Source organism: Lonchura striata, chromosome 6 (genome assembly GCF_046129695.1).
Source record: "Lonchura striata isolate bLonStr1 chromosome 6, bLonStr1.mat, whole genome shotgun sequence".
NCBI lineage: Eukaryota > Metazoa > Chordata > Aves > Passeriformes > Estrildidae > Lonchura > Lonchura striata.
Window position 1 is genome coordinate 6092938 of NC_134608.1, and position 25508 is coordinate 6118445.

General features: G+C 46.3%; 1 protein-coding gene across 1 annotated transcript in view; it reads left to right on the plus strand.

Annotated features, from left to right (window-relative positions):
* PRKCH (protein kinase C eta) overlaps positions 1-24996 on the plus strand; it is a 112528-nt gene extending 87532 nt beyond the window's left edge. Inside the window, exons 11-14 of the mRNA XM_021554501.2 lie at positions 4878-5016; positions 5930-6118; positions 22211-22354; positions 23982-24996. Coding sequence (XP_021410176.1) covers positions 4878-5016; positions 5930-6118; positions 22211-22354; positions 23982-24128 — 619 coding nt within the window. The 3' untranslated portion in view covers positions 24129-24996. The remainder of the gene's footprint in view (positions 1-4877; positions 5017-5929; positions 6119-22210; positions 22355-23981) is intronic.
* Positions 24997-25508: the final 512 nt, after the last annotated feature.

The window sequence follows — 25508 nt, forward strand, 5'->3', positions numbered from 1 at the left end:
ATGTGGGAGATGTGAACCATATTCTGTGAAGGAAATTATAAGCAAGTTCTCTACAACCCAAGACTTACAGTAGAAATGGCCCTAATTGCCAAAGTGGTATAAAATCTTGAGGACAAAATGTGGAGATTCCTAGTCCAAAGCTGGTGGGAATAGATTAATGAAAATAATTATTTTCTTTGAGTTTCCAAGATTTAGTATGGAAAGAAGGTTAGAAAATAGTTTTGTGAGCTCAAAATAAATATTAAGGCTTTTTGAAAGCAATTATATTTTTTTTTGCAAGTCAAGACAGCAATAGTTTCAGGTTAAACGAAGTATTTTAGTTTGGATCTTCCTTATGAATGTAAAGGAAAATGGGAGACATTATCAGCTTCAGAGCAGTATTTAGGGCTTTACATAAAACTGAGATCTCCATCTGTTCTCCTTATTTAATCAAAGTATGGATTTAAATCTGCTGTGCACTGTATTTGGAGCAAAGCCTCCAACTTGAAAACTACTGCTTTTTCCTTAACTATCTTAGCAACTGTGCTATTCTGCAAGTTGTACATCTTTCATTCTCTTCTGTTGAAGTTGCTTCATTAAAAAAAAATTACAATGTTTTCGGAGCAGGGATTGGAAATCTGTATTGCTTTGGCTACCAGAGCAACAATAGAAATGCATTTTCCTGCATCACGATGGAGATTGCAGTATTTTTGTGAAGTAAAATTACTTCAGCAGAAGAGGTGGAGAAAAATTAAAATCTCATCCCTGCTTGCAAAGGGACTTGAATGCTCACCCAAAAGTGTATTCAAGGAGTGTCTGAAGGGAAAGTTTTCCCCTTCAGAGAAGCCAAAGTTACTCATTTAGCTAATTTCAGGTTTGGGGATTTTGTTTTTCATTGTGTATTTTTTTGAAAACGGTTTGGCTGGAGTTCTACATTAGCCACATTTACCTTTGTGGCTGGTACTGCTTTCACGACTGAGTGATTTGCATTGAGATGGGAGCACCAGGCTTTAATGAGCTTTAAACTGGACTTTTGAGATTAGCAAACCTGGGATAAACTTGAGGGGAGGCAGGAAGCCAGTGTTTGCCACCCTTACACCTCTGGATCTTTACTACATGGACAGCCCTTACCAAAACAGGGTGATGAAACCAAAATAAGGAAAAAACCTACTAAGCTTCATCCTTTCAAATACAGTTTCTACATCAGGAGAGAGATGGCAGGTATGTGTATCACACACATTCCCTGGAAAAAGTCCCTGGTGCAGGGAAATTGCATTTGACAGATGCTTTGGAAAAGGACCAGATCATCTGCAATGGTAATTTTGGATTTTTTATGAATGTCAAACTCGAGCAGCAGATGTGCAAAGAACACCTCTGCCAGTGAGTGACACTGAAGCAGCTCATTTTGTCATTTCTTCTGGGTCTAGACTAAACAAGGCCATTAAGCCAGTGTGCCATAGCTGAGGGTGAGGACAAAGACAGCCTTTTCTGAGTCAGGATGAAGCCTGTTTTCCAGGGAGGGTTTGCCAGTGAAAGGCAGAAGCTCAGCCGGACCTTAGAAACGCAGCCTCAGAAAACCTCTCTGCCGTTACTGCTTCACAGAACTGCTAAAAATATTGGATGGAAAATGCAAGTATTAAGGAAATGAGGTAGATTTGGCCTTTCTGAGCTGGATGGCTTCCAGTTTCATCAGCTTCCCGGAATCCTTGCTGTGAAAATGAAGAGCTCCTTGTAAATCTCAGAGAACTGTCAGTGTTTTTCCTCTCATGTGGCCGTGCTGGCTTACAGGGTTCCGTGTATGGGGAGACCTGTCAGCATCAAGCAGTGAGTTCAGAGCTCACAACTGCTGGGATGGCTTAGGACAAATGCTCAAACCACAGCTTTCCCAGGGATTTATCATATGGAGCAGCCAGAGACAGCAGGCTCCAGAGGAGCCCGTGGCTGAGGCTGCCACTGTGCTGGCCCATGAGACCTGCTCCAAGAGGGAAGCGTAGGATGATGTCCTGTCACTTTGCCGAGCAAAGAGTGTTGAGCAGCCTTCTGTGGTCATGGGAGGTCCTCTTCTGAAATGATCTGCACGTAGCCAAGGGCCTGAGCAAGTGAGAGCCAGAGTAACGTCACACTACAGGTTATGTGAAAATAGAAAATGCAAGTGTTGGGTTTCACACTGCTGGAGAGAAGTCAGGAGGAGACAACAGACACTGTTAATGGGTTTAACGTGCAGTGTGGAGAAGCCAAGGGCTGGAGCTTTGCCTCGTGTGGTCAGAATTACGCTTACCCAGCGAGAGGCAGACAAAAATTTAATGGCAGTGACAGAGACTCTCTGGAAGGACACAGCCAGCGCAGCGCTCTCGCACCTGCAGGGCTCCTGCCATCTCAGAGCTGGGATGAGCATGGGGCGCTGTGCAGCTGACAGGGATTTGGGAGATCCTGCAGCATGTCCTGTGGGGCAGAGGCTGGGAAGTGGCAGCGTGCCCTGGCAACGTGGTCAGCAGAGCTGGCCCAGCCCCGAAGCTGCCTCTCGCCTCTGCTCTTCCACATTCGTGACTGTGCTTCTGCTGGCTCAGGTGTAAGGATGGTGTATTTGGAGGTATGCCCAAAGTGTTCCAGGACGTGGTGGATGTTTAACGGAACAGAAAGAGGTTTGCTAGGGGGATCTCCAAGCGAGTTCACCAAAATTCCCCTTCCAGCTGTATCTTTAGGGGCACACCGCAACAGTCAGCACTGCCCAGGACCGAGAAGGTGTTTGCTGCATTTAAACCAAACCCTAGAATAAACTGTGCATTTTGGCCACATCGTGGCAGATTCCTGAAAACAAGGCCTGCCTTCATGCTTGGAGGGCTTCCTTGCCCTGCCAGGAACCACAGGGAAGAGCAACAGGAGCTTTGGCTGTAAACTACTGCTGAAGATGGGCTGTTGTGGGCAACCACGCACAAACCTCTCCCTGTGCTCGCCTAAAGCCTTTCCAGGACAAGCCTTTGCCCACATGCCTCAGCCATCATTTGTGATTCTCAGAAGAGAAAAAATAAGTTTATCTTGCTGAGCATCCCACCCAGAGCAAACACTGCAGAATGAAACAGGCGTGGGCACTGTCCTTGGCATCCAAATTTCACTGGCCACTGGGCAGCTTGTGGGCCTGCTGGGAAGGGCAGCAGTGTTGCAGAAAGGCTTTTTCCTGGCTTGTGTAGCCAAGCCATCTTAAAGTTGAAGAGAGAGGATGTGTGATCTTGTGATTAAGATCCAAGCTGGAATTCAGGAAGCTGGTGTTCAGCCTTGTCTCTGGGGGACACGGGCACATTTCTTAACTTCTGTCCTATGCTTTCCCATCCATTCAAAAGAGGCTAAGAATACTTTTCCTTATCTCTTTAGGAGAGGATGTGGCTCTGATTGTCTTACACAATGTGTCCTTGATCTTTCCAGTGCAGCAGTGTAGCTGAGGGAGGGCTGTCTGGAGTCCCATGAAAATGTCAATGCACAACACAGACATCAACCCCCTGATTCTGATTAGGATCATAGATAGAGGGTGAACAGGATCAAGCTGGATTCAGATTTCATCTCAACCATAGGTTTTTATATTGATGTGGAGATGTCACCACCTATGTTACCATCCTCCCTACTGCTCTCCCTTCCTAGGGAAGTAGATATCCAACCAAAGGGCAAAGTGGATCAAGAATCTAGCATGAAGGGGTTCTGAAACCTTAGGATATATTTTGGTTTTTGATCCTAATGTGGGCATCAGAATGACTTTAAAGATGGCTTTGTCAAGCCACCCTGTCACGGTGCTGCTGTGATGGCTCTGGGCTGCTCTTGGGCCAACACCTGACACAGTTCAAAAAATGAGCTGTGAGCTGTTTGTGCTGCACAGAGCTCCCATCAGAGCTCCTCTCCTGCCTCTGCAGTGGGGCCTAGGGTTTGTCTGCAGCTGCAAAGCAGAGGTGCTATGAGCTGCTACATTTTTAGGCAGGCATTGCCTAAGTCTGTAGATGACCCCGTTGTGTTCCTGACAGTGCTTCTGGCTGCAGGCTGTTCCCATGGGCAATCTCAAGGTCAGGGAAGCTGATAAGGTTTGTTAGGGCTCTGTCATTTTGGCAGTTTTGCTTTCCTTGAGGAGCTCCCAGGCTGTTAGAGGTGATGATGTCCTCCTGCAGCTTGTTGAGCTGCAGGTCTCCTGTGACAGTGACAAGGAAGTCCTCACTCCAGTGAGGGCTGTGGGGGATGTTCACTGCTTATATTAGTGCACTGCTGGAATTGATGCAGCTGGGAGGACTTTAAGAGTTTGCCTTATGATGGAAACATCCTGTGCTGCCTGAAGATTCCCCCTGCCCACGTGGTGTGATGTCAGTAGGGAGTTTCTTCTTTTCTCAGCTTGGATGATGCTCCAGATGGGGTTTATCAGTCAGGCTGATAACAGGGAGATCTGAAGGCCCAAGACCTCAGGAGAGCAGAGAAGGTGCTTACCCTCTGCAGAGGCCTTGCTGTGCTCCCCAGCTCCAGTGCAGCTTGGCTGAATCAGAGTGCAGCCTGTGTGCAGCGTTTTGCTGCATCATAACATCCTTACACAATCTGACAGCTCTGGCAGCCTCTGCTCCAGTGAGTCCCAGAGCTAAACAAGCAGGAGCCTTGCCAGCCAGGTTTGTGATGTGTTTGGAAACCCATGTGGGCAAACTCCTGCAGCATTAAGTGGCCCTGGCAGAATGATGCTTCTTCCTCCCTCCCTCCCTCCCTCCCTTTTGTAAGAGATGAAGCAAAAGAAAACCTCTCCTGCGTGACTTTCTTAATTTTTTTATGATAATGAGATTCTCTAGGTTGCAGGTTGAGCTTCTGAGGCCTGGGATGGTGCCTGCATCTGTGTGGGGCTGCTCCAAGCATGCAGTGACTCTGGATGATTCTCATTTTAGGGACTTGAAGCTGGACAACGTGCTGCTGGACTACGAGGGGCACTGCAAGCTGGCAGACTTTGGAATGTGCAAAGAGGGCATTCACAATGGTGCCACCACAGCCACCTTCTGTGGCACGCCAGACTACATCGCTCCCGAGGTGAGGAAACCTTTCTCTGGTCAGGAAAATGACCACCATGTGACAAGTGTAGGTTAGCTTTGGAACTGCCAGCGTCTTTGGCTTTGCCTCATTTGATTGCTGAGCTCAAGGTTTCCTCCTTAGGTGTATTATCAGCCCCTTGTGAAGTAAAGCATGATTAAATCTTCAGGCTGCTGTATGCACCAAAATAAGCCTGTATTTTTCTCTAGAAAATTTGAGGTGAAAAATTGAAATAGAGCTGCAAAAATCTTGAGAGGCCCATACAGATGCTGTCCCAGCTTGATTTGAAAGGAGATTGAATTCTCCTTTGTTACACAGTTCCTTTTTCTACCTCCTCACACTGCCTGTCATTCCCCAATCTCACTACAACATTAATAAACACCTCTTTAAGGAACAGCTGCCCTCCAGATGCTGCCAGATGTTCTGACAAGGTTTCACATCCTTCAACACAATTGAATTTCTGTCTGTGGTTGATGTTTGCACCATTCTCCCACACTGACACTGCTTCCCCTCTCCAGCTTAAAGCCTTGCTCTAGGAGCCAGGTAGGTGTTTTCTTCCCAAGAAAGGGTAAGGAGGAGGGAATGTCAGCTCACACACGTGGCTGCTCAGCTGCTTCTGAGCTCAGCCAGTTTTGCTGGAGTGCCCCTTCTCCTCCAGCTCAGCCCCAGCATCATTCTAAGGCCTTGCTTCCCAGGTGACCCAGCCAAGCTAATTTAGCCCTTGCTTAAAGCACCTGATGTACTTTGTGCTGATCTGGGGGTTCCCAGAGTGAGGTCACTTCATGTTCCTGGACATCCTAACAGAGAGCGCTGTTAGCGAGAACTTCTGTGTTACCATTTCCACACCCTTCATCCATCCCCTGCTCCCATAGGAAGCTTCAGGGTTGGTGTTTCTTTCCTCCCTGTGCTGCAGATCCTGCAGGAGATGCTGTATGGCCCTGATGTGGACTGGTGGGCCATGGGAGTGCTGCTCTACGAGATGCTGTGCGGCCACGCGCCCTTCGAGGCCGAGAACGAGGACGACCTCTTCGAGGCCATCCTGAATGATGAAGTCGTCTACCCGACGTGGCTCCAGCAGGATGCAGTGGCAATCCTCAAAGCAGTGAGTTCCTTTGGCTGTTTGCTCTCTGTCCTAGCTTTCTCCAGCCTAATTCCAGCAAAAGAGAGCAGGGCCAGGGTATTGGCATGTAGAAATCGCGTGAGAGTCTGACCCTGACCCTCTTATCTCGGATTGAAGGGTAAACAGAAAGAACATCCTGCCACACTTAGGTGTGTTTGCAGTTATATGGCTCAGTAGCCAATTTGGCAAGTGGAGTGTGAGCTATTTGTGTGTCTGGGCATTCCCCTGCTTGCTTAATGATTGACAGTGTGTGGTCATCTCCCAGAACAGAAGCAGCAGGTAAACACAGGGTTTAGTCCGTAGCAGCCATATGGCCAAGAAGTGAAGGCTTCCTGATAATCCTCTCTGGTAGTGCCAACGTCCCCCAGGGTTGCTGCCTATCTGCATGCAAAGACAGGGGTTTGATTTTTGTGTGTTTGGGAGGAAAAGAAACAGCAAAAAGTTTGAGGAGAGCTGTTGCTGGTGACAATCTGTCCTTGTCCTGCTGTATATTCCCAACTTTTTCTGTGAGTTCTTTTATCCACATGCCTCACATCTTTGCCTGTGACATGGGAACTAAGCTTTGAAGATTTTGGGCTCTGTGTGAGTCTAATGCACTGGAACTGCCTGACTGTAAGGAATCAAAAGGTGATTTATGACAAGGGTGCTGAACTACAAAATGGGAGACCTAACTTGACTGTTCTGCTACTGAATTCTTCCTGGCCCTCATCACATCACCAGATATCTCTAAGAACCTTTTGGAAAGGGAAGGATCAGAGTATTCCCTTTTCTTGAGAAAGCACTATGGACAAAGATGCATTTAAGAGTGGATACTAGTAAATATTATGGTAATAGAGGATCTAAGAAATAATTGGATAAGGTAATAATTTATGGAAACTCATGGAGCACTGGCCCAGAGAAATGGCATAGTCAGTGATGGGACCATTTGAGGGAAAGAGGAGAGTTTTTAGTTGTGAAAATGTAGAAACTTTCTGCTGAAGGGTTTTTGTTGTGGATCACGCAACTGCTTCCTATAGCTGAAAATACATCTGATAAATTTCACTGAAGTCAACTGACAATAAAATCCACTCCTAGAGGAGTAAGAGGAGCTTTGAAATCACAGCTTGTGCTCAGAATTGATTGTTTGAGATGCTGAAGGCCCTCTTGGGTTTTGGAAATAACTCGCTACATATTTTAAATATAAACATGAACTTCAGACTCATTGCAGCTTCTGGAGCAGTGTTTATGTGTTTGAACTGGGACTCTAAGCACCTCTTAAGTACCAATTCCTCTTCTGCAGTGACAAGTACTAGAGAAGTGGATTTGTTGCAGGTATATTGCATAATTATGAGACGGAGGTAAAATGTGGTCGTGTAGATGCTTGTCATAACAGGAATCTCAGGGTGTAATAAAATATGATTTGTGTTTTAGCTTCTTGATGAAATGAGTGTTTTCCTTATGCTGATAGGACCTCCCAGAAACAGCCAATGCAAGCTGCAGTCACCCAGGCTGCTCTAGTTTATGTTCACAGCTTGGAATTTAACAGCTCAAGGTCCCTTCTGTGATTAATAGACAAGGAACTTGATGAGGGGCACTGGAGGAAGAGGGCCAGAATTGAGCAGGGAGCTGAGAATTTAAATAGAAAGCATTGAGCATCTCCAAAACCCAGTCAGATCAGTAACTGCTGGTTCCTTGCCTGAAAAACTTGTATGCTGTATTATGCTTGTCTCTGTATTATGTGTTGCTGGTGACAAACAGATGAAATCACAGCTGCCTCTCTGAATTGCATATGCACTGCTCAAGAGAAGCACTATACCATGTCTGCTCTGGGGAAAAAGGCTGGATTTTGGGGCATTCACCAGCAATCTTGGGATTAACTAGTGGGAATTGACAACTGAGATGTTCACTGGACCTTCAGCTCCTCAGTGTTTCTGCTCCTGGGTGGCTGCTGCCCAGAGGTGATTGTTGCATCTTATTTCACAGCACTGGTGATAGCTGCCTACAGGCTGAATTTCTGCAGCTTCACAGTAGCTGCCAAGAGCTGTTCACTGGAAGAGCTCCTTCTTTCCTCCTTTCCTTCTGACACTGAATTCTAAAGAAGCATCAGAGCATGATGGCTTTAATGGGAAGGAAGCATCCTGTCAAGAGATTGTCTGGGCCTCTAGATTAAAATGGAAGCCACACACACAGACACACAGATTTCTTCTAAATGATAACAAATATTATCACTGCTGAGGTATTACATTTTCAGTACAGTGATAATGTTTGGTTGGTATTCTTAGGTGTTAGTATAACACAGAGTGGTAAACCTGTTTTTCTTTGGTTTTTTTTTGAGAAAGACGGTAAATTTTTTAGCTGCTAAATATGTAGATTTTCTTTTATACACACTTTTGATGCTAATATTTCTCTTAGATGCAGCGTTATGACTAAATGAGCATCTTCTAATTGCTATTTTGTTTTTCTCCAACAAAACATGCACTTGAGCTCTCTGATTTGGAGCTGTGGCAGTGCTTTCTAACCATGATGTTAAGAGCTCTGGAAAATCAGCATCCAACTACTTCAGTGACATAAATGATTTTAAGTAATTACATGGCATGGGAAGCTTGTGGAAGATCAGGGAATTAAACCTGGATTCTCTTGCATTGCAGGCTAAGGCCTTAGTAGCCTTAGTAACTGGATTATCCCCTCACTAAAAGTTCTGGTCTCTAACCTTGAACAGGACTGGTGAGAATTCACCAAGTTTGAATGGTACAAAGCTCTGAAATGAAAATCAAATTCTTAGGTGTACTTTCTTACAGGTGCTTAGTGATGCTCTACAAATAGATGTATTGAGGTTTAGAAAGCACTGGATTTATTTGCCTTTGTGAAGAGCTTCATTTTAAACGAGGATAGTGACTTTTAATACTCATTTCACAGATGCTCTTGCCTCATTTGGCTTTCATTTTGCGTAATTGCATTTCACCAATTTCCCCCCATCAGAAACCACATGATTTCTGAAGATTGCACCCTGTTCATCTTTGCAGTTTCTTAATAATAACAAAACTACATTCTTAGGCCCTCATTTACGTCACTGGGTGTTCCTGGAGGGTTTGTGAACATTGGTACCAAGGAAAACAAAACTGACCTCAGTGCCCTGGGACTTTGTGTAGAATTGAAAGCGGAAATATTTGTGCTTCAGAAAAAAACTTTTTATCTGTTTCCCTTTCTAAGTTTTTTCTGGGTTTTTTTTGTCCTTGAAATTTCCCCTGGAGGGCTGGGTAGGGAGTAGGACAGAGGTAAATCAGCAAGGTTTGATAGAGTCAGTATTCCCAGAGGAGGAAAGTTGAACATCTCACCTGTGTACTCTGCTGTGTCAGAATGTGTCACTGGGGAATTCAGGTAATGATGCTTCAAGCCAGGAGGAGAGGACTCAAACTGAGCTCTCCTCTGCTTGTGTGAGCAAGCCAAACTGGGCATGGATTTACTTGTAGGAGTAATAAAAGTGCAGAAGAGAATTTCTGCTGAATAGATTCAGACCACTTCAGCTTATTCTAGACATAAGTTTTGCTTTGATTTTAATCCCTGATTTCTCCATAGCCCTACCTGAATGCAGTTATGAGGAGTTCATGGCAGTTACAAGGAGCTATTGTGTTTATGTGTGTCAAATAAATGATTTCAAGCACTCTTTGCCATCAGCTGACAGAGCAGTCACCAGGGTCTGATCATGGAGAAACTGTGAGGGAGAAACTCTGTGAGTGCTCACAGAGCAGAGACTGCTGCACCAAATCTCTTATGGGGTGAGTGCAGCTAGAGATTACTTTGTTACAGCATATCAATATTCTGAATTTGTTAATTGTCACCAGCAGAAAGTGCTGGAGCAGAGAGGGGAGCTTTCCAGGCAGCCTGAAGCTTTGGGATTGAGCTGAGTGAACTGCAAAATGAAATACAATCCTCTTGCTTCCCATAAGCAGGGTGGGTTTTTGGCAGCGTGTTTCACTCATTTCATGCTTGCCTTTCTCAAACGCAATTCAGCCACCCTGCCTGGCTCACAGGCAGCTTAATTTGAGGGAAGAATGGAGGGACACACTGAAAATCAGGTCTCAGAAGTCGATGGCGTAATGGGAAGCAAATTCCCTGGGAAAGCTGCAGGGATTTTCCTTTCTAAGCGTGGTTTCAGATGAGGAGAGAAGGGCTAAGCCTGTCAAGTCACTCCATGGACTGGTGATCTCAAGTAGCAGTGCTTGGCCCAAAGGCTTGGAAATTCGGATGAGCGAGGGCAGCTTAGATGTTTTCACCTCAGAGCCTGGTAACAGCAGGGGCTGGAAAGCAGCATCTCCCTAGGGAAGTGTTAGTACTGCTCTGCCTTCTGCACCCTGGGTTTCCAAACTCCTGTCACATCTGACTTTGCTAAAGCCAAGGATGTCTCTTGGCATTTTTATGCTAACCCCCAGTCCTAATGAGAGCTCTGAAATACTTCTGGCCTGGCTGAAACACTCCCTCCAAAAGTGAGGCTTAGGCAGCCTTGCCTGTAGCTTTATATTTTGGGGACACAAATGAAACTAAAGCCTGTTCTTCCTCCAGCTGGTTAAAGACGTGCATTTTGAGAAAAACACTGCTGGAGTTAAAAGAGTGGGCAGAAGTGGTTATCTTCACCTCCAAGTGGGTTTTGTGTGAAAAATAAACACCAGACAAGAAAATAAGAAGGTGCAGAGGAAATTTGGTGTGGTTTTAGCAGCCTGTGCTTGTTCAGCACAGGTGGAACAGCACCAGGGTGCCCAAATGCCCCTGGATTGGTGTGAAGAGTGAGAGGGCTGGGAAAGTGAGGGAGCTTGGCTGAGGGCAAGCATGAGAAAAATTGCATCAGCACTACAGTCAAGGATGCAAAAGTAAAACCTGAGCTGTGTTTCTAGAGAACAGCAGCCTGGAAGTGACTCAAAAGGCAAATGGTCTGGTTGAGTGAACTCTTTCCTGCTTTGTGTCACTGAGTTCCTTTCCCACCTCCAGACACCACTGAGACTTTGTGCTTGCAGAATTGTGTAAAACCCCCTTTGCACTGTCAGGTTAACTCCAGGAGGCTGTCCTGTCTGGGAGTGGTGCTGCAGACTCAGCTGCAGCAGTAATGGTGCTTTGTGGGTCAGCAGGAGCAGGGTCCTGCTCTGATGACCTGTGTTTTATGGGCTTGTTTCTGGCTGTCAGACCACAAGGTGAGGGAGTTGGGATTTCCTATGTGTACCCATGTGCATACAGAGAAATAAGTTCGGTGGAAGTTAGGAAAGTGTGTCTATGTGTATGATTTTCTTCCCTAAATTTGCAGCTGACACTAGGTGAGGAAAAACTGTATTTGAAGGGTATCTTCCTCTGTCCCTCCTTGTCATGAAAAGGAGCAGTGTTTCCCATCATTTTTCAGGAATCCTAAGTGATGATAAAGTGAGACAAATTTTATTACTATGTTTGTGTGTATGAGTTGAATCCAGGCAAGTACAAGTTGTCATTCCAAAGAAATACTGAGGAGCTACTCCTGTCCCACATGGCCAGTGAACAGGACAGTCCAGTTTGGCTGGATGCAGGATAACAGCTCCAGCAGAGCTCCTGGAGATTCAGGCTCTGCAGGCACTTACCATAATGGGGGCTCAGAAGAAAAGAGTGAAGAGATCACAGAATGGTTTGGGTTGGCAGGGACTTTAAACACCATCCAGTTTCAACCCCCTGCCATGGGCAGGGATACCTTTCACCTGACCAGGTTGCTCCAAGCCCCACCCAATCTGGCCTTGAACACTTCCAGGGATAATTCACAGCTTCTCTGGGCAACCTGTGCCAATGCCTCACCATCCCATGGCCAAGAATTTTTTCCTTACATCTCATCTTTATCTCTTCTCTCAGTTTAAAACTGTTCCCCTTGTCCCTATCTACCTGTGTAAAAAGTTCTTGTTCCTCTTTTTTATAATGACCCTTTTAATATTGGCAGTGTCCACATACAGATAAAAAAGAAAATTCCCTGGAACACTTCATCCAGGGCTTACTAAGGGAGTGTGAAGTAAAGCAAAGTGAAGTGCCCACCCTAAGGGTGACATCCTGAGTGCCCAAACCCTCGGTGAGGACCCCTTATTTTCAGAAGGGTTTTGTGGATGGTGAATGCTCTGTGCTGAACCAGACTGACCCCACCACTGTGGGCAAATTGAAAATGCCCTGATGAGGAGAGGAGGCAAAGGATGGAGCTGTTACAGCAGAAAGACTTAGAGGCAGATTTTTTTTAAAGTAATCAAAGCAAACAGTCTGCTGTGACAGAGGAGTGGAGGGGAAAGGGCTGTTCCCAAACTGCTGACGAGGATGTCTGAATTCAGGAGAGGGGTGGATGATCCCAGCTGCCTCCTTGCTGCAGCTGTTCACCCCTGACATCAGCAGAAGGGTGAGGTCCTCTGGACTTTGGAGAAGTTTATTCTGTTCGTGTTCTGCAGTTGTTTGGGGTCGAGCGCCTCTGGACAGGGGGAGGTCAGAAGTAGCTGTCAGCAGCTCAGATGCCACAGGGGTGTCTGCCTCCTCCCTCAGCACATCACTCATTGTAACATCTGTGCTTTCTGCTGCCTTCTTGCCTCACCTTTTCCTTAAGTAGTGGGCAGTCACTTTGGCCCATGTGTAAACTTGACCAAACCCCAGTGTTTGTGCTCCCCAGCCCTCTCCTGAACACCTCCAAGGAGTGAAAAGAGGCAGCCAGATGCTGATGGTGCCCTTGTGTCACTCTGCTCAAGTTGTGTCTCCCCTTTGTGTTTGTATCGTGCAGATCTGGGCCAGGTTCTTCCTTTCCAAGTGACAGAAAAAGGCAGATAATCTGTTTCACATTCAGTGCTGGAATAGACAGAATGAACTTGTTTCTGAATGAACCAGATGTATTTTTTAGGCAAAGTTCAAAAGGAAAAGGGACAGCATGATGGTGGACCCACTGAAATCAAAGAGGGAGCTGGATGAGCTCATTGCTTTATCCTCAGAGCTGAGGAGCCTGCTAACAAAGGCAGATAGATATTAAAAGTGCCTTCAAATGCCAATAAATTATTCTCCTTGGCATCTCTTCAGAGTTGGCAGTCTCCATAAATTCTCTTGCACAATTTGATTAAGCTTTGGCTTTCAGCATAAGGCTGATATTTAAATCTCTCTGTGAAGCTCCGTGCTGGATCTGTGTACACATTTTTCCTTTATTTTGTTTTTCAGAAATGCTTTCATCTTGCATTTCCTGGTTGGCTCCACAACCACTGCTGCAAAAGCAGGGCTCTGGAGCCTGTTGTTTCCCAGCTGGGGAGGAAGTCTGGAGTTTTAAATGATCTCTTGCCTAGACCATTTCTGCTGTAAACACACCCTGATGAGGTGACAGGGCTGTGCCCCACCACAGGTTGCCTTCTTACCTCTTTTGCTTGACCTTCTACATCCGTATCTGTAACCTGCTGTCTCTTTCCCTCCAAATTCTTAAACAGCAAACAGCTTCCCCCAGTGATTTTAATCTCTTCTGTTGATTTATCACACCTTTTTCTCAAGCACTCCTCTTCCCCGCAGTGATAGTCCTATGCTTCTGAATAATTCACTCTGAAAGAAAACTACAGATATCTGTATAGAGCTTGCCAAGGCCAAATTCATCTTGAAATAGCCATTAAGTCTTTTACCATTCCTTTTCCAACAGGCTGAAATTAGCTTCTCATTTAAGTCAGCAGCGTGCAAGCTCAGATTTACTTCAGAAAAAGCTCCTGAAGCAGCCTATTGTAACATCAGGTGTGACTCATCCTCCTCTTTCCTGCCAGGGATGGGGGAAGGTGAAGGTGAATTCATAATGCCAACATTGTCTTCCCCATCTTTTTTTCCTCCTTACTCCCTGGTGCTCAGGAAGGAGCAATTCCCATGTCTGAGCCTAAGACTTGTGGCCCAGGCTCCTTCCTCAGCTCTGCCATATCTAAACTAATTTTGAAGACCCACAAAAGGGTTTTGGTGAAGTCCATTAAAATCCAGTCTTGGGGCAAATCCTAAGGATTCCTTTGAGAACCTTGGTCCAGCCTGGGTTTGGGAATGATTGCTGTATGATGGGGCCAGCTCTGGCTGTGCAGCCCCTGGCAGAAGGGGCCAGTCCATCTAACTGGGAGGTCTTCACACTTTGATAGAGGTAACAAAACTCTGACTGACCGAACTGTCCAGGGCTTTAGGTCTTACTCATCCCTCCAGCTTTCAACTTTATGACATGCTGTGTCTCCTCAGGAACTTTAAAATTAAAATAATTGAAATACAACCAGGACTACAAAAAAAGCTTCTTTGAAGTATTTTTTTTTCTTTATTGGACTTCACAGGTTTGTTCAGGGCACTTTAGTCCCCTTTGTACTTGACCCTATGTAAATAGACCACCCAGGGTTGTGTAACAGATTCCCAGTTCCTCTTGACAGGACTATCACAAAAGGATTAATTGTTTTCCCCTGCAACCCAAGGGAGATTTTACTCCTGCTTAAAATGAGAGTGGGATCATGCTCCCAGTCTGTTAATAAGTGTGATGCTCATTTTGCCTTCGTGTTTGTGCTACTCTGATTGATGTATTGATTTAGTAATGGACCTGCATATCCCCATCCTGTACCTTTAGCCTGACTGTGGTAATTGAAAACCAGGATTTTGATGTTGTCTGAGCAGCCCCTGCAGCGGGTGACTCCTCAATTCTGAAAGGACAGTTTTTTAGGGTTTCATCCTCACTAAAACATTTGTCAAATATTCCATATAGCCAATGACTGAAGTTAGTGTCTACTTATTATTACTTATTACAGAAGTACCAAAAGCAGAAGTGTCAAAAATCAGTAGTTATCCTCAGGGGTCAATGCACTTGATACTTGTGGCCTTTTTATTCTACGTTAGTGTTGATGAGTTTGTTGTTGATGAGTGGAGAGAGGCAAGGAAACAGGTAGATTTTAGCACAGTGAGGAGGAAGCTTGTAGCTATTCAGACAGCACTTAATTGTGGTAGTCAGCAAAGTCTCATCAGTTTACACCACTAGGAGATCTGGAGCCAGATGTGTCTGTCCCACATGGGAGTTGCTCTGTCCACCTGGGTTTATTTTGCTAGTCAGCCCACCTTGGTTTATTTTGCTGTACTCTTGCTCAGCATTGTTTGCAATCCAGTGAATCCTTCTTGCTCCCTCGAGCTCTGTCTGGGCAGCATCGAGCAGCCATTTCTGCACCAGAGGAAAGTGAGATCAAATTTACCTGCTTAATACCCACTGCACTGACAGTTTGTCCTTCTTGCCTGGGGCTGGTACATTGGACATGTGACTTCTGTCATGCTTATTGTTACATTCTTCTGGCTTTTAGGGAGCTGGGCTGAAGACTTATTTTTACCTCCCTTCCCCTTTTTATCTGGAAAAGGAGATAACAGATATTTCACACTCTGTCTCTTCCTCCCCCCTCTCCTTAAAATGCTTTCAGGGCAGCCTTGTACTTCTGAACCCTGGCACTGTGCTGGCTGGACCTTCTCTGCACTGAAGGATTTCACCTGCTCCCAGTTTTGAGTAGCCAGGACTGCAGCGTGGGGGTGCCCACACCCTTGGGGTCACATCCTGCCTCAGCACCACCAGGAATGGCACTGGTAACAATCAGGGCTTCCAGTAATTGACCCTTCTGTGTGCAGGAGAGGAGCAGAAGCACCACATGGCCTCTGATGTCTGCAAATCCCCAGATGAGACAGAGGTGGCATTTGAGAGTGCCACGGTGACTCCAGACCTGCTCTCAGCAGCGCTCAGAGAAGGTCAGGAGGATTCCAGCTTCCAAGTGCCTGGCTCACAGCCACAGCCAGGCACTGGCTGAGCTGCCATAAGTACAAGGACTTCCATGGGACAGCTCTCTGACCACACCTTCTAGTGAAACTGGGCTGCGCTGCCTCCCTCACCTCTCGTAACCCACTTGTGTGTCCAAGGCCTGGATTGCTCTTGCTTGGGGAAATAAGGCACATTTGTGAGCATCACCTGGCAGGACTGGGATGGAGGCTGATGGGAGCTTTGCTCAAAAGAGGGAAAGACAACTCCAGCTCGAAATGAGCAGCTTTGTATTAAAAAAAAAAAAAAAAAAAAAGAGAAAAAAAAAAAAAAGGAAAAAACAAAGAAAGATTCTTGGCTTAATACAAACATTAACGGACAGAACCATAGAACCATCTTTCTTCCTCTTTGTGTGAGGGCTAATGACACCCCAGACCGTGGGTTTGTTTGCCTTACATAATAGGCAGCCAAACTGTTTCCAGCAACTGCAGCATTCAGTTGAGAGATTCATGTAGGGAAGCCTTAATTAGAGTAATTGCTCTATTTATATAATGATTCCCTTTTGTCTCAGATCAAATGGATCTTTGAGAAATCTTATTTCCTTTCCAGTTAATTTCTGCCCTGTTAGTTAACTCATGAATCTTAATGAAGAGAAGTACCTTGGGTATCTCTGATCTGGTCTCCCTCATTACTGAGGGGGAGACTGTGGGGCATTAATCTCCTGTGCTGCTGCTGGTACCAACATGGGAGAAATACCAACAGGCATGTTTTAAAACCATGACCAGGGAAATCTTCCATTCCTTTAACAGTTTGACTTGACTATTACAGTGCCACAATTTCAGTAGGGGCCCTGTGAGACATGAGGTGTGATGCAGAGGAGGTGACACTGAGGTACTGCCATCCTATCTGTGACAGGCTTCCTTTGGGCTCCTGGCAAAATAAAATGATGAATTTTTCTTGGTCTCTGTTCCCTGCCTGTATGATTGGGAATATCCTCCCTCTCTGCTGTGTGCTTGTGTTTGAAAGATAAACTGCTGGGACACAGGATTTCTCTTACAGGGTAAATACACCAGAGACCTGGTGGAAACTGGTGTGTCTAAACTGGTGGTTCTTTAGTACAAGAAGGAATGATTTCTTTCTTGTCCAGGTGGCTGACAGTGTAAAGGGACTGGCTGAGGAGAAAGTTGTATTTCTCTTCCTGAAGTGCAGCACTCCTGTGACGGGATTGAGCCTTGTTAATGTTTTCCTAGAACGTGATGCAATTTCACGTAATCTGTGATATTACTCATGAAATTAATTGTCCTGATGCAAATAACACATAATCAGCTACGTAAAACAAATCAGGGATTCCAGTATTGAGAAAGGAGACTTGTAATTCAAGGAAATTAATGCAAGGAAGTGGCTGGTTTGTGCAAACATCCCTGCAGTGACTCCCAGGCCGTTAGACTGATTTGCAGACTCAGCCTCTTCAGACAGAAGTTGCAATGCTGCATGTGAGCAGCACTGGAAGAGTCCACCACAGCCTTGCCCAGTGTTGTAGGAGTCCTGGAGCCCTTCCCAGCATGGTCTGAGCCATGGGTGAAGGGGAGGACCAGCACAGATCCCCCTCACTTGCTGCAGACTGAGCTCCCAGGGCTGACACAGATTTTCCCCAATGGTTGGCACTGCTATTGCAGCATTTTTTCCTTGTAACTTCACCGGCCCTCTGTGGACTAATCCCCAGCTTTTAATTTCTTGTCATGGCTTGCTGCATTTTTCTCTCACTAAAGGTTTTCAAATGATCTCGTGAAGTCATGGTTTTGGCTCATGCCAGCTGCTGGTTTTGGCTGTGATGCTGCTGGGAGGGTTAGCTGAGGTCAGGGAGAGCCTTGCTCCAGTTTGCTGCTCAGCAAACTGGTGTAGCCCAAAGGATCCCAGTCTGAGGATGCTCCCAAGGGGCTCCTTACCCTGGGAATGGGGTAATTTCCCATGGCTGGATGTGGTCACAGAGCAAGGGCTTGACAGCCTGATTCAGGTTTGAGCTTGATAGTGTTGTTATTGGTTTTGCTGGGAGGCATCTTGGATTTGGGTTTCTTTTTGCTCTGGTTTGCCTTGTTGTTGTTACTGTTAATTTTTTTTTTAATTTGTGTTTCTTCGTTTCTTTATCTGTGTGCCAGAGGCTGAGGTTTGTGCTGCATTCATGGTTATTGTGGAAAAATAGAGATAATTAAGCATTTAGAGATTATTAAGGATATATAGATATATTAGAGATAATTAAGGAGATGACATCTTTCCATAAAAAGCTTTCTGTTGAGCATCTCTCACCACCTGCAATGAAAGGTTGTCCTTGGAAGGACATGGAGGGTTATCAAACCTGTGAAGCTAGTGTCAACCTCTGGCCTTCCCAGGAATGCCAGAACAGCAAACACTTGTAAGACATTTTCCAGCTGTTTTTGAGTGCAGCCAAGGGGATCACGGGGAAGAGGAGCTACACTTCTGAAAACCTTTCCCCTGTGTGTGCAGAGGACAATGTCTGTGCAGTCTCAGCAGTTCACCCCTCCTGCTGCACAAGAGCCTCTCACATGGTCAGGACAGGGGCATGGGCTGCAGATACTCATTTCAGAGATGGAGACTGAGCTAATTTAAGTTTTTCAGAAGCCTTAAGCTCTTTGCTCTGCTGTTAGTGCCGTCAGACAGCAGAGGCAGCACGAGATGGTCTGCCAGATGCTGCCCTGCTGCAGCAGAGAAATGTCAGTGCTGCCTCAGGCAGGGAGGAAGCAGGATTAATGGGTTTTGGAGCTTTGAGAGGTCATTGGAGTCTTTTGGGTTTTTCTGCCTATTGGGCAACATAAACTGAAAATTTATCATTTCTGTGTCAGTGCAATAATTCCTGGTGAATTCCAATAGTGTTTGAAAGGCTTTGTTACTCATTTTGGTGCAAGCGAGCTTCAAAAATTTCATTCTGTCATTTTATATACTTCTTACAACAGAGCAGGCAGCTGTTCCAGTGCAGAACATCGGTGTGTCTCTGTTGGAGTCATCATTGGCACTCCTGCTTTTCAGCCCAGATAAAGACTGGAACCACTTCCCTGAGAAACACACCCCATTCACCCGACTGTGATGGATCTGCCACCTCCAAAATTCACCAGGAGATTTTATGTGAGGGAGGAGCAGCCATGGCCAGCCTGTGGTTTTCCATCACAGCCCCTGGGTGCAGAGGTGTGTGTGCATCCCCAGGCTGGGTAACCTGGCACGGTGCTGCACTGCCCACACTGCAGGGCTGTGTTTCATGTGCCACATTGCTCAGAGCCCCATCCAGCCTGACCTTGAGTTCTTCCAGGGATGAGGAATTCTCTGGGCAGCCTGTTCCACATTTTTGCTGAAGCAGACCAAGTGTGAGTTTGACTGCCATGGAAGGGGAGCCTCTTCATGTTGTGTTCATACTCCTGGTAGAGTGCATGGCCTGTAACTCACTTCCAAGGTCCTGCTAGCCTGTGTTGGGTGCTTCCAGCACCTGGGAAACAGGCTTTGAGAGTCCTCTCCAGCGTGGTTCATGATGCTGTGGGGTCACTGCAGCCCCTTGTGCTTCTCAGCCCTGTTTTTACACAGCCAGAGAGGCAGCAGCACTGACCATAGGTCAGCTCATTCCTGTTGGAGGCAAGGAATAATTCAGAGGGGTCTTGTGGAAACCTGGCATCAGTTTCAGGAGCCAACCAGGGAAATGTGCTCCAGCAGTAGATAAATTCTTCACTCTTCTCCTGCCTCCTTTGTGGGGTGGATGGTGCCTAGAGTTACCCAGCTGAGGTTTCCCAGTCTCTGGGTCCAATGGACAAACCGGAGCTGGCCACTTGAATTTGAACAATTTTGGTTTGAATGTTGTTTTATTTTCTCAGACCTCGAAACAGCCCACCTTAAGGGATGGCCTTTGCCTAATCCTCATTGTCCTAACAAAAAGGGTGTTTTAAGCAGCCAGGAATGAATTTGTGTTGGCTCTTCACTTGTTTCATTGGATTTCTTTGCTTGGTGCAGTTTTGGCATCGCATGGAATGCATCAAGCAAATAAGAATATAAACATACTTTTATATCACAGGACTCTGAACTGGTCTGGAAATGGGCAGTTGGGTTCAGGTTTTGGTCTTATATGGTTGGGCATGAATGGGAACCCAAGCAAAGTTTGTTGCCAGTCCTTTTCAGAGTTTATTTACTTTTATGATTATTTTTTTCCCTTTCCACATTTAACAGAAAGTTCCTGGTGTAATGGAGGTGGTGGTAGGGCAGGAGCCAGGAGACATGTGATGTATTCCCAGATCTTCTCTCTATTTTTTTCTTGTCTTTTTGGAATGTTTCAGTCTATACAACTCCCAGCAGCAGCAAGCTCTGGTCTTGTTTGAGCTTTCTAGATGTTCTAGCAATGCAAATAAGAGCTAGTGAGGTGCAGATATCCATCTGTGGGGACAAAGAATGAATCTCTAGAGAAAGATGGGGCTGCCAGGAGGTTTTTGGTCTGTTTTGCAAAACAAAGAAGCCTAGTTCAAGGCTTGCAAAGGCTTGTCTGAACCAGGTCTCTCAGAGATTTTGGCTTGACCCATTTCTTGTTTGGAAACCAAACTGTTTCTGGGGATATCACTATCCCACAGAAATGTTGGGGCAGTCTCTTGGGAAAGAAATTGTGTTGAAGTTCTGCTGGTAGAAAGGGTGAAGAACAGGCTGGAGGGTTTGAGAGACACAGAAGTTCTGCCTGTCCTTGGGCCTGACCCTGGAAATGCTGCATCACCTGGGGCTGAAGAGTTCAGAGGTTCTTCCAGAGGAGCATGGGGAGAGCTCAGCTGCAGCAGCCACCTCCTCCTACAAATCTGGGTGCACCTGGCAGCTCTTTCTACTGATGTTTTGGGTAGGTAGAATGCTGGAAAATGCAGGTTCTGTTGTGGGGAATCCTGTGGCACCACATGACCTCAAAAGGTTCAGGGGTCAGAGTAGAGCTGGGGGGTTTGTGCTGATGCCAAAGGTGCAAGGTGAGGTGCAAGGTGAGCTGCAAGGTGTCAGCTAAAGGTGCCCCACCTGCTTCGTCCCTGTACCCCCTCAGAATGGGGTGCTGGGGAGAATTCTATCAATCAGGCAGTCCTCTTTCTCCTCCCCACCTTCTCTCTAGATGGGGAATGACTAGACCCTTTATGCACTTGTCCTAGGAGGGTTTGTACCTTGTGAAAGACTCCTGCAGTCAGAATGAAGTTGGTCTCTCGCCGCACCTCCCCTTTTCATTCCCCCATTGCTGAGATGCAGCAGACTTGGCCATTCCCAAACAGTGACTGATTGTCTGCTTTGGCTGGTTCAGCTGTTTGCTAAACATAATGCTCTTTCATCTTCCAGGAAATCGTCTGGACACCTCCACCGGAGTGCAGCTTGCTTTATGCTGCTGTTTCAATAGGCAAATAAAAGCAGCTATTTTCCCAGTTTAAACATAACCCGATTTCTCCAGTGAATTGGAAATACTTGGGGGAAGGGGAAAGATTGTTTATTACTGAATTTTCAAGAACTGTAATTCTAAATTAACAAGCCAACCAGCTCTTTTCCTTCCTGGGGAAAGGATTCTCCTCCTCCCCTTTATGAATATCCACAGCACTCACACTTCATCATTTTCATCAGGACCTGAAGCGCACCCACCGGGGCCCTCTCACACCATCTGTGTGATGTATGGCTTTCCTCATTGCTCCCTGGCAAGTCAGGGCACTTTGGCTGAGATTTGAGATTTCTTTTTTGCTGGCAGCAGAATAAAAATGTTACAAAATGAAATCCTTTATTGGAGTTTCAGCAGCAAGAGAGGAGACGGTCACCTATCTGCTCCCATCAGCTCAGGGTCAGAGGGCTCTAAAAGCCAGAGCCTTGCCTGTTTTCCTCTGTTTCCTGAGATGACAGGAAGGAAAGCGTAGGCATCTGGCAGGGCTTCAGCAGGGAGAGATTTAGGAAAAAGGCACAGCTCAGGACTGACTCCAGGCCAAAGCCTGGCTGGCTGCTGGGTGGCATTTGAGAGAAAGTTTGTACTCCTGAGAAATTAACACAGAAAGAAATAATGACCAAACACACTGGGCAATATCTGTAATATTGCAAATGATGCAATTCAACTTTCTTCTCTTACTGTGGTAATCAAGGATTTCACCAAAAGCAAACGGACCATGGAGAAATACACCCCAACTTCTTCCTCTGGGGAGCGAGTCAAGTTCCTTGCACGCGGTTCCATTACGAGGAACTTGAGAAGTCCGGCCAGCAGCTGGGTTCAACAGGAAAGCTGAGGACAAGCTTTTGTGTGGCTGCTAATGGCTCCCTCTCCCGTGGCCGTGCCGGATGGGAGGGAACAAATGGCCCTTTCTGTTTTGCAGTTCATGACCAAGAACCCCACGATGCGGCTGGGCAGCCCCGGGCTGGGCGGCGAGAGCGCGATCCTGCGGCACCCCTACTTCAAGGAGCTGGACTGGGACCTGCTGAACCGGCGGCAGATGGAGCCCCCCTTCAGGCCCCGCATCGTACGTGGGGAGGAGGGCTGGGGGAAAGGGATCCCTCGGGATTTTTCCCCTCTTTTTGCCTCTGTAAGCAGATTTATTCCCCTGAGACAGGAAAGAGGTGAAGGAAGGGAAGTGTGGCCTCTCACCCTGGCTTGGCTGCTGCTTGGCCGCCTGGTCAGCCACCTCTTTTCCCTTCCATGCTGGATTTTCAAAGGCAGCTCAGTGAAAAGATGCAGATTTGTAAAAGCAGCTGCAGCAGGGTAGGCACTAAAGTACCCTTTGGCTTGCCCCAAAGATAAAAGAGGGTAAGTAATCCTCATCCTGCTCACTCCACCTACCCCTCCACAGCAGGGCTGTCTCTCCCTTGTGTCTCTGTGTCTGTTCAGCACCCAGCACAGTGCTCCATGCTCAGGCCACTGTCAGTGAGTGCTTCAAATGGCAGAGAGGCTGCACAGGAGACAGTGCTGTCCCCAGTGGTGCCACACAGCCTTCAGGATGCTGTGTGAGAGAAGAGCACTGCTCTTCATGGACAGCCTTTCCGGGCTTGTCACTGTGGCTTCCTTGTCTTTCAAGTTATTGCCTGGGGTGGCTTGTCTCATGCTGTGGCCACTCTGCGAGCTCTCAGGGACAATGATCCACCCAGTCCTGCTCCCTGAACACTGGGTGCAGGATCAGGTACGTGGGGAGGTGTGACCCACTGGTCTGTACATACTCACCTGCTGTGAAGAAGAAATCTGAGATGAAGAAGCTGAGATGTACATGCAAGAATTATTCCTTCTCACTCCAGTCCCCTCTACTCAACTGTCACTTCCACCTCAAAAGGCTCTCTGAATTGTCTGACAGGTGGGGCAGAGGCTCAGTTACCCTTGGACTCTTCTTGTCTTTGTGCCTGTTTGTTCCACCACACAACTCAGAATCTTGAGTTGCCCCTTAGCCTGAATCAAAGACTAAGGCAGCCTGCTCAGTCTGTCACAAGCTGGGCAGGATCTGGGAATGTTAGACTTCAATGTCAATAAATTTTATTGACCTCAATGTCAATAAAATATCTTGCTCTGAGTGCAGGAAAAACACACCTCATGAAAATGTGCCATGAACACAGTTTGTGTGTGTGCATTCTAAACAGCCCCACTCTGTGGCACACAGTAAGGAATCCAGCACCTGGAGGCCAGCCATTTGTCTTCCCACAGCCCAATAATTCAGTATTGTGCAAGTTTAATGGCTGGCACTAAGAGGAGTGCCCTCTACCCCCTCCCCAAAACCCAGCTGAGACACTCTGCAGATGAGGAGGGACTGTGTGGAGTCAGCCAGTTGGGAACACAGCTGGAAACTGCACAGGGTCTGTGCTGCCACTTGAGGGGAGGAACTGATTTATGTTCCCTGCCATGTCTGGCCAAGGAAGCCCCCAGAGTTGCTGTCAGTTAAATTTGAGAGGGGGTTCCCTGTGAGAACCTTCAGAGTCTGGAAAAGGCTTTGCTCTGTGAGGGGCTTAGTGGGGGTAGCTGCTCCTACTCCAAGCCCCGAAAAAGCTCTCAGTCAGCTCAGCCTGGGTTATGGAAGTGATGGTTCAATGCACTCACATACAGAGCAAGGATCAAGCAGATGATACATGCTTTTGACGTGTCTTCCCTTTGTGTTTTCCATTTGACAGAAATCCAAAGATGACGTGAGCAACTTTGATCCAGATTTTATAAAAGAGGAGCCTATCCTGACCCCCATTGAAGAAGGGATCCTTCCAATGATAAACCAAGATGAATTTAGACACTTTTCTTTCACCAGCCCAGAAATGTATGAATAGCTGTGGCTCTGGAGAAAAGTTACTGAGAGGACTGGGAGGAAATCAAATGAAAACCAAGTCTACCAGTAGTTTCATTCTCAAGGAGTAGCAGTGCACTGACTGGCACAATACAGCAGCACCACTGTCAGTGTTACCTTAATGTGAAATTGAAACCTTCCTGTGTTTGTAGGACTTCTGCAGCTCTTGGATCAAATATTGACAGGGTGGAACAAACATGATATTGTAAATAGCTGCTGCAGACAGAGCTTTGGATGCTGAGCTGGTTGGCTCAGCCTCAATGTTACCGCTTGCACTGGATTCGAGGAGTCGGCTTGAGCATGAAACAAGTGTCTTGCAGCCCTGAGCCAAACAGACTTGTTACAATGCTGATTGTTTGCAAGACTCTTCTGAGGAGTCCCAGCACTGTCCAGCGTTTTGGAGACGTCATCCAACATTCCGTGGCCTGACTGAACCAGATGTTCCTACTGACTTTACCTGTTTCCTGCAGTATTTATTTCTTTCCAAAGCACAAATGGCTCTTTTTTGACACTGTTTGGGTTCCCATGTGAAATATTTAATTGTGCTGACTAGTAGAAGGAAAAAAAAAAAAACAAACAAATGCCCTGTGCCCCACGCAGATTCTTCCAAATCAAAAGGAAGTCATGTGCTCGTAGTGTTTTACTCTTTGTGCGTGTTGAAAAGTTTTAGTGTTTGCATTCTGTGAAATGCCTTTTTACATCATGCATCTTCAATGCTCCTTTATTTGCCTCCCAGCTGTTTTCAACTATAATGTAACTTGTTGTACTGTTTATTTAGGCCCTTTCTATTTAATTATGTTACACAGAGCCCCTTTTGTGGGTTTAGTGCCTCATTAAAATTTTGATCCAAAGTGGTAGCACTTAAATTATTTGTAGCATTATTGCGATGGGAGCCGCAGAGCTGGCAAGCTGCTTGAAGGCAGGGTTGTCAACAAACAGGTAAGACAGAAGGACAGCTTTTCTCCCATGAGAGTGATAAACCTTATCTAAAGATACACAGTGACTTGGTTTGGATTGAAGAGCTCATTACTCACAGGGCACTTCTTATTGGTTGCATCCTCAGGCTTCTGCCACAGGCAGACTGAGATGATTTTTCAGTGCAGATTTTAGAACCCAGATGCTCTGGGAGATGGTTCTGTGCTTTTCCTGTTCTCCTGGAAGCTGGATGATTTTTCTGAAGCTCCTTTGCACTCCTTGCTGGGCTTGAAGCTGTATGACAGTTTTATAGCCTCTTCTTTGAGCAGATATGAATTCCTGGAGAAGGAAAAGGATTCTAACCTCTTGCAAAGCTGATGATGTTTGTAGAGGGCTCCTCACATGCTTTCATTTGAGAGAAGGGTGAGGTGCAGCAGAGAGGAACAGT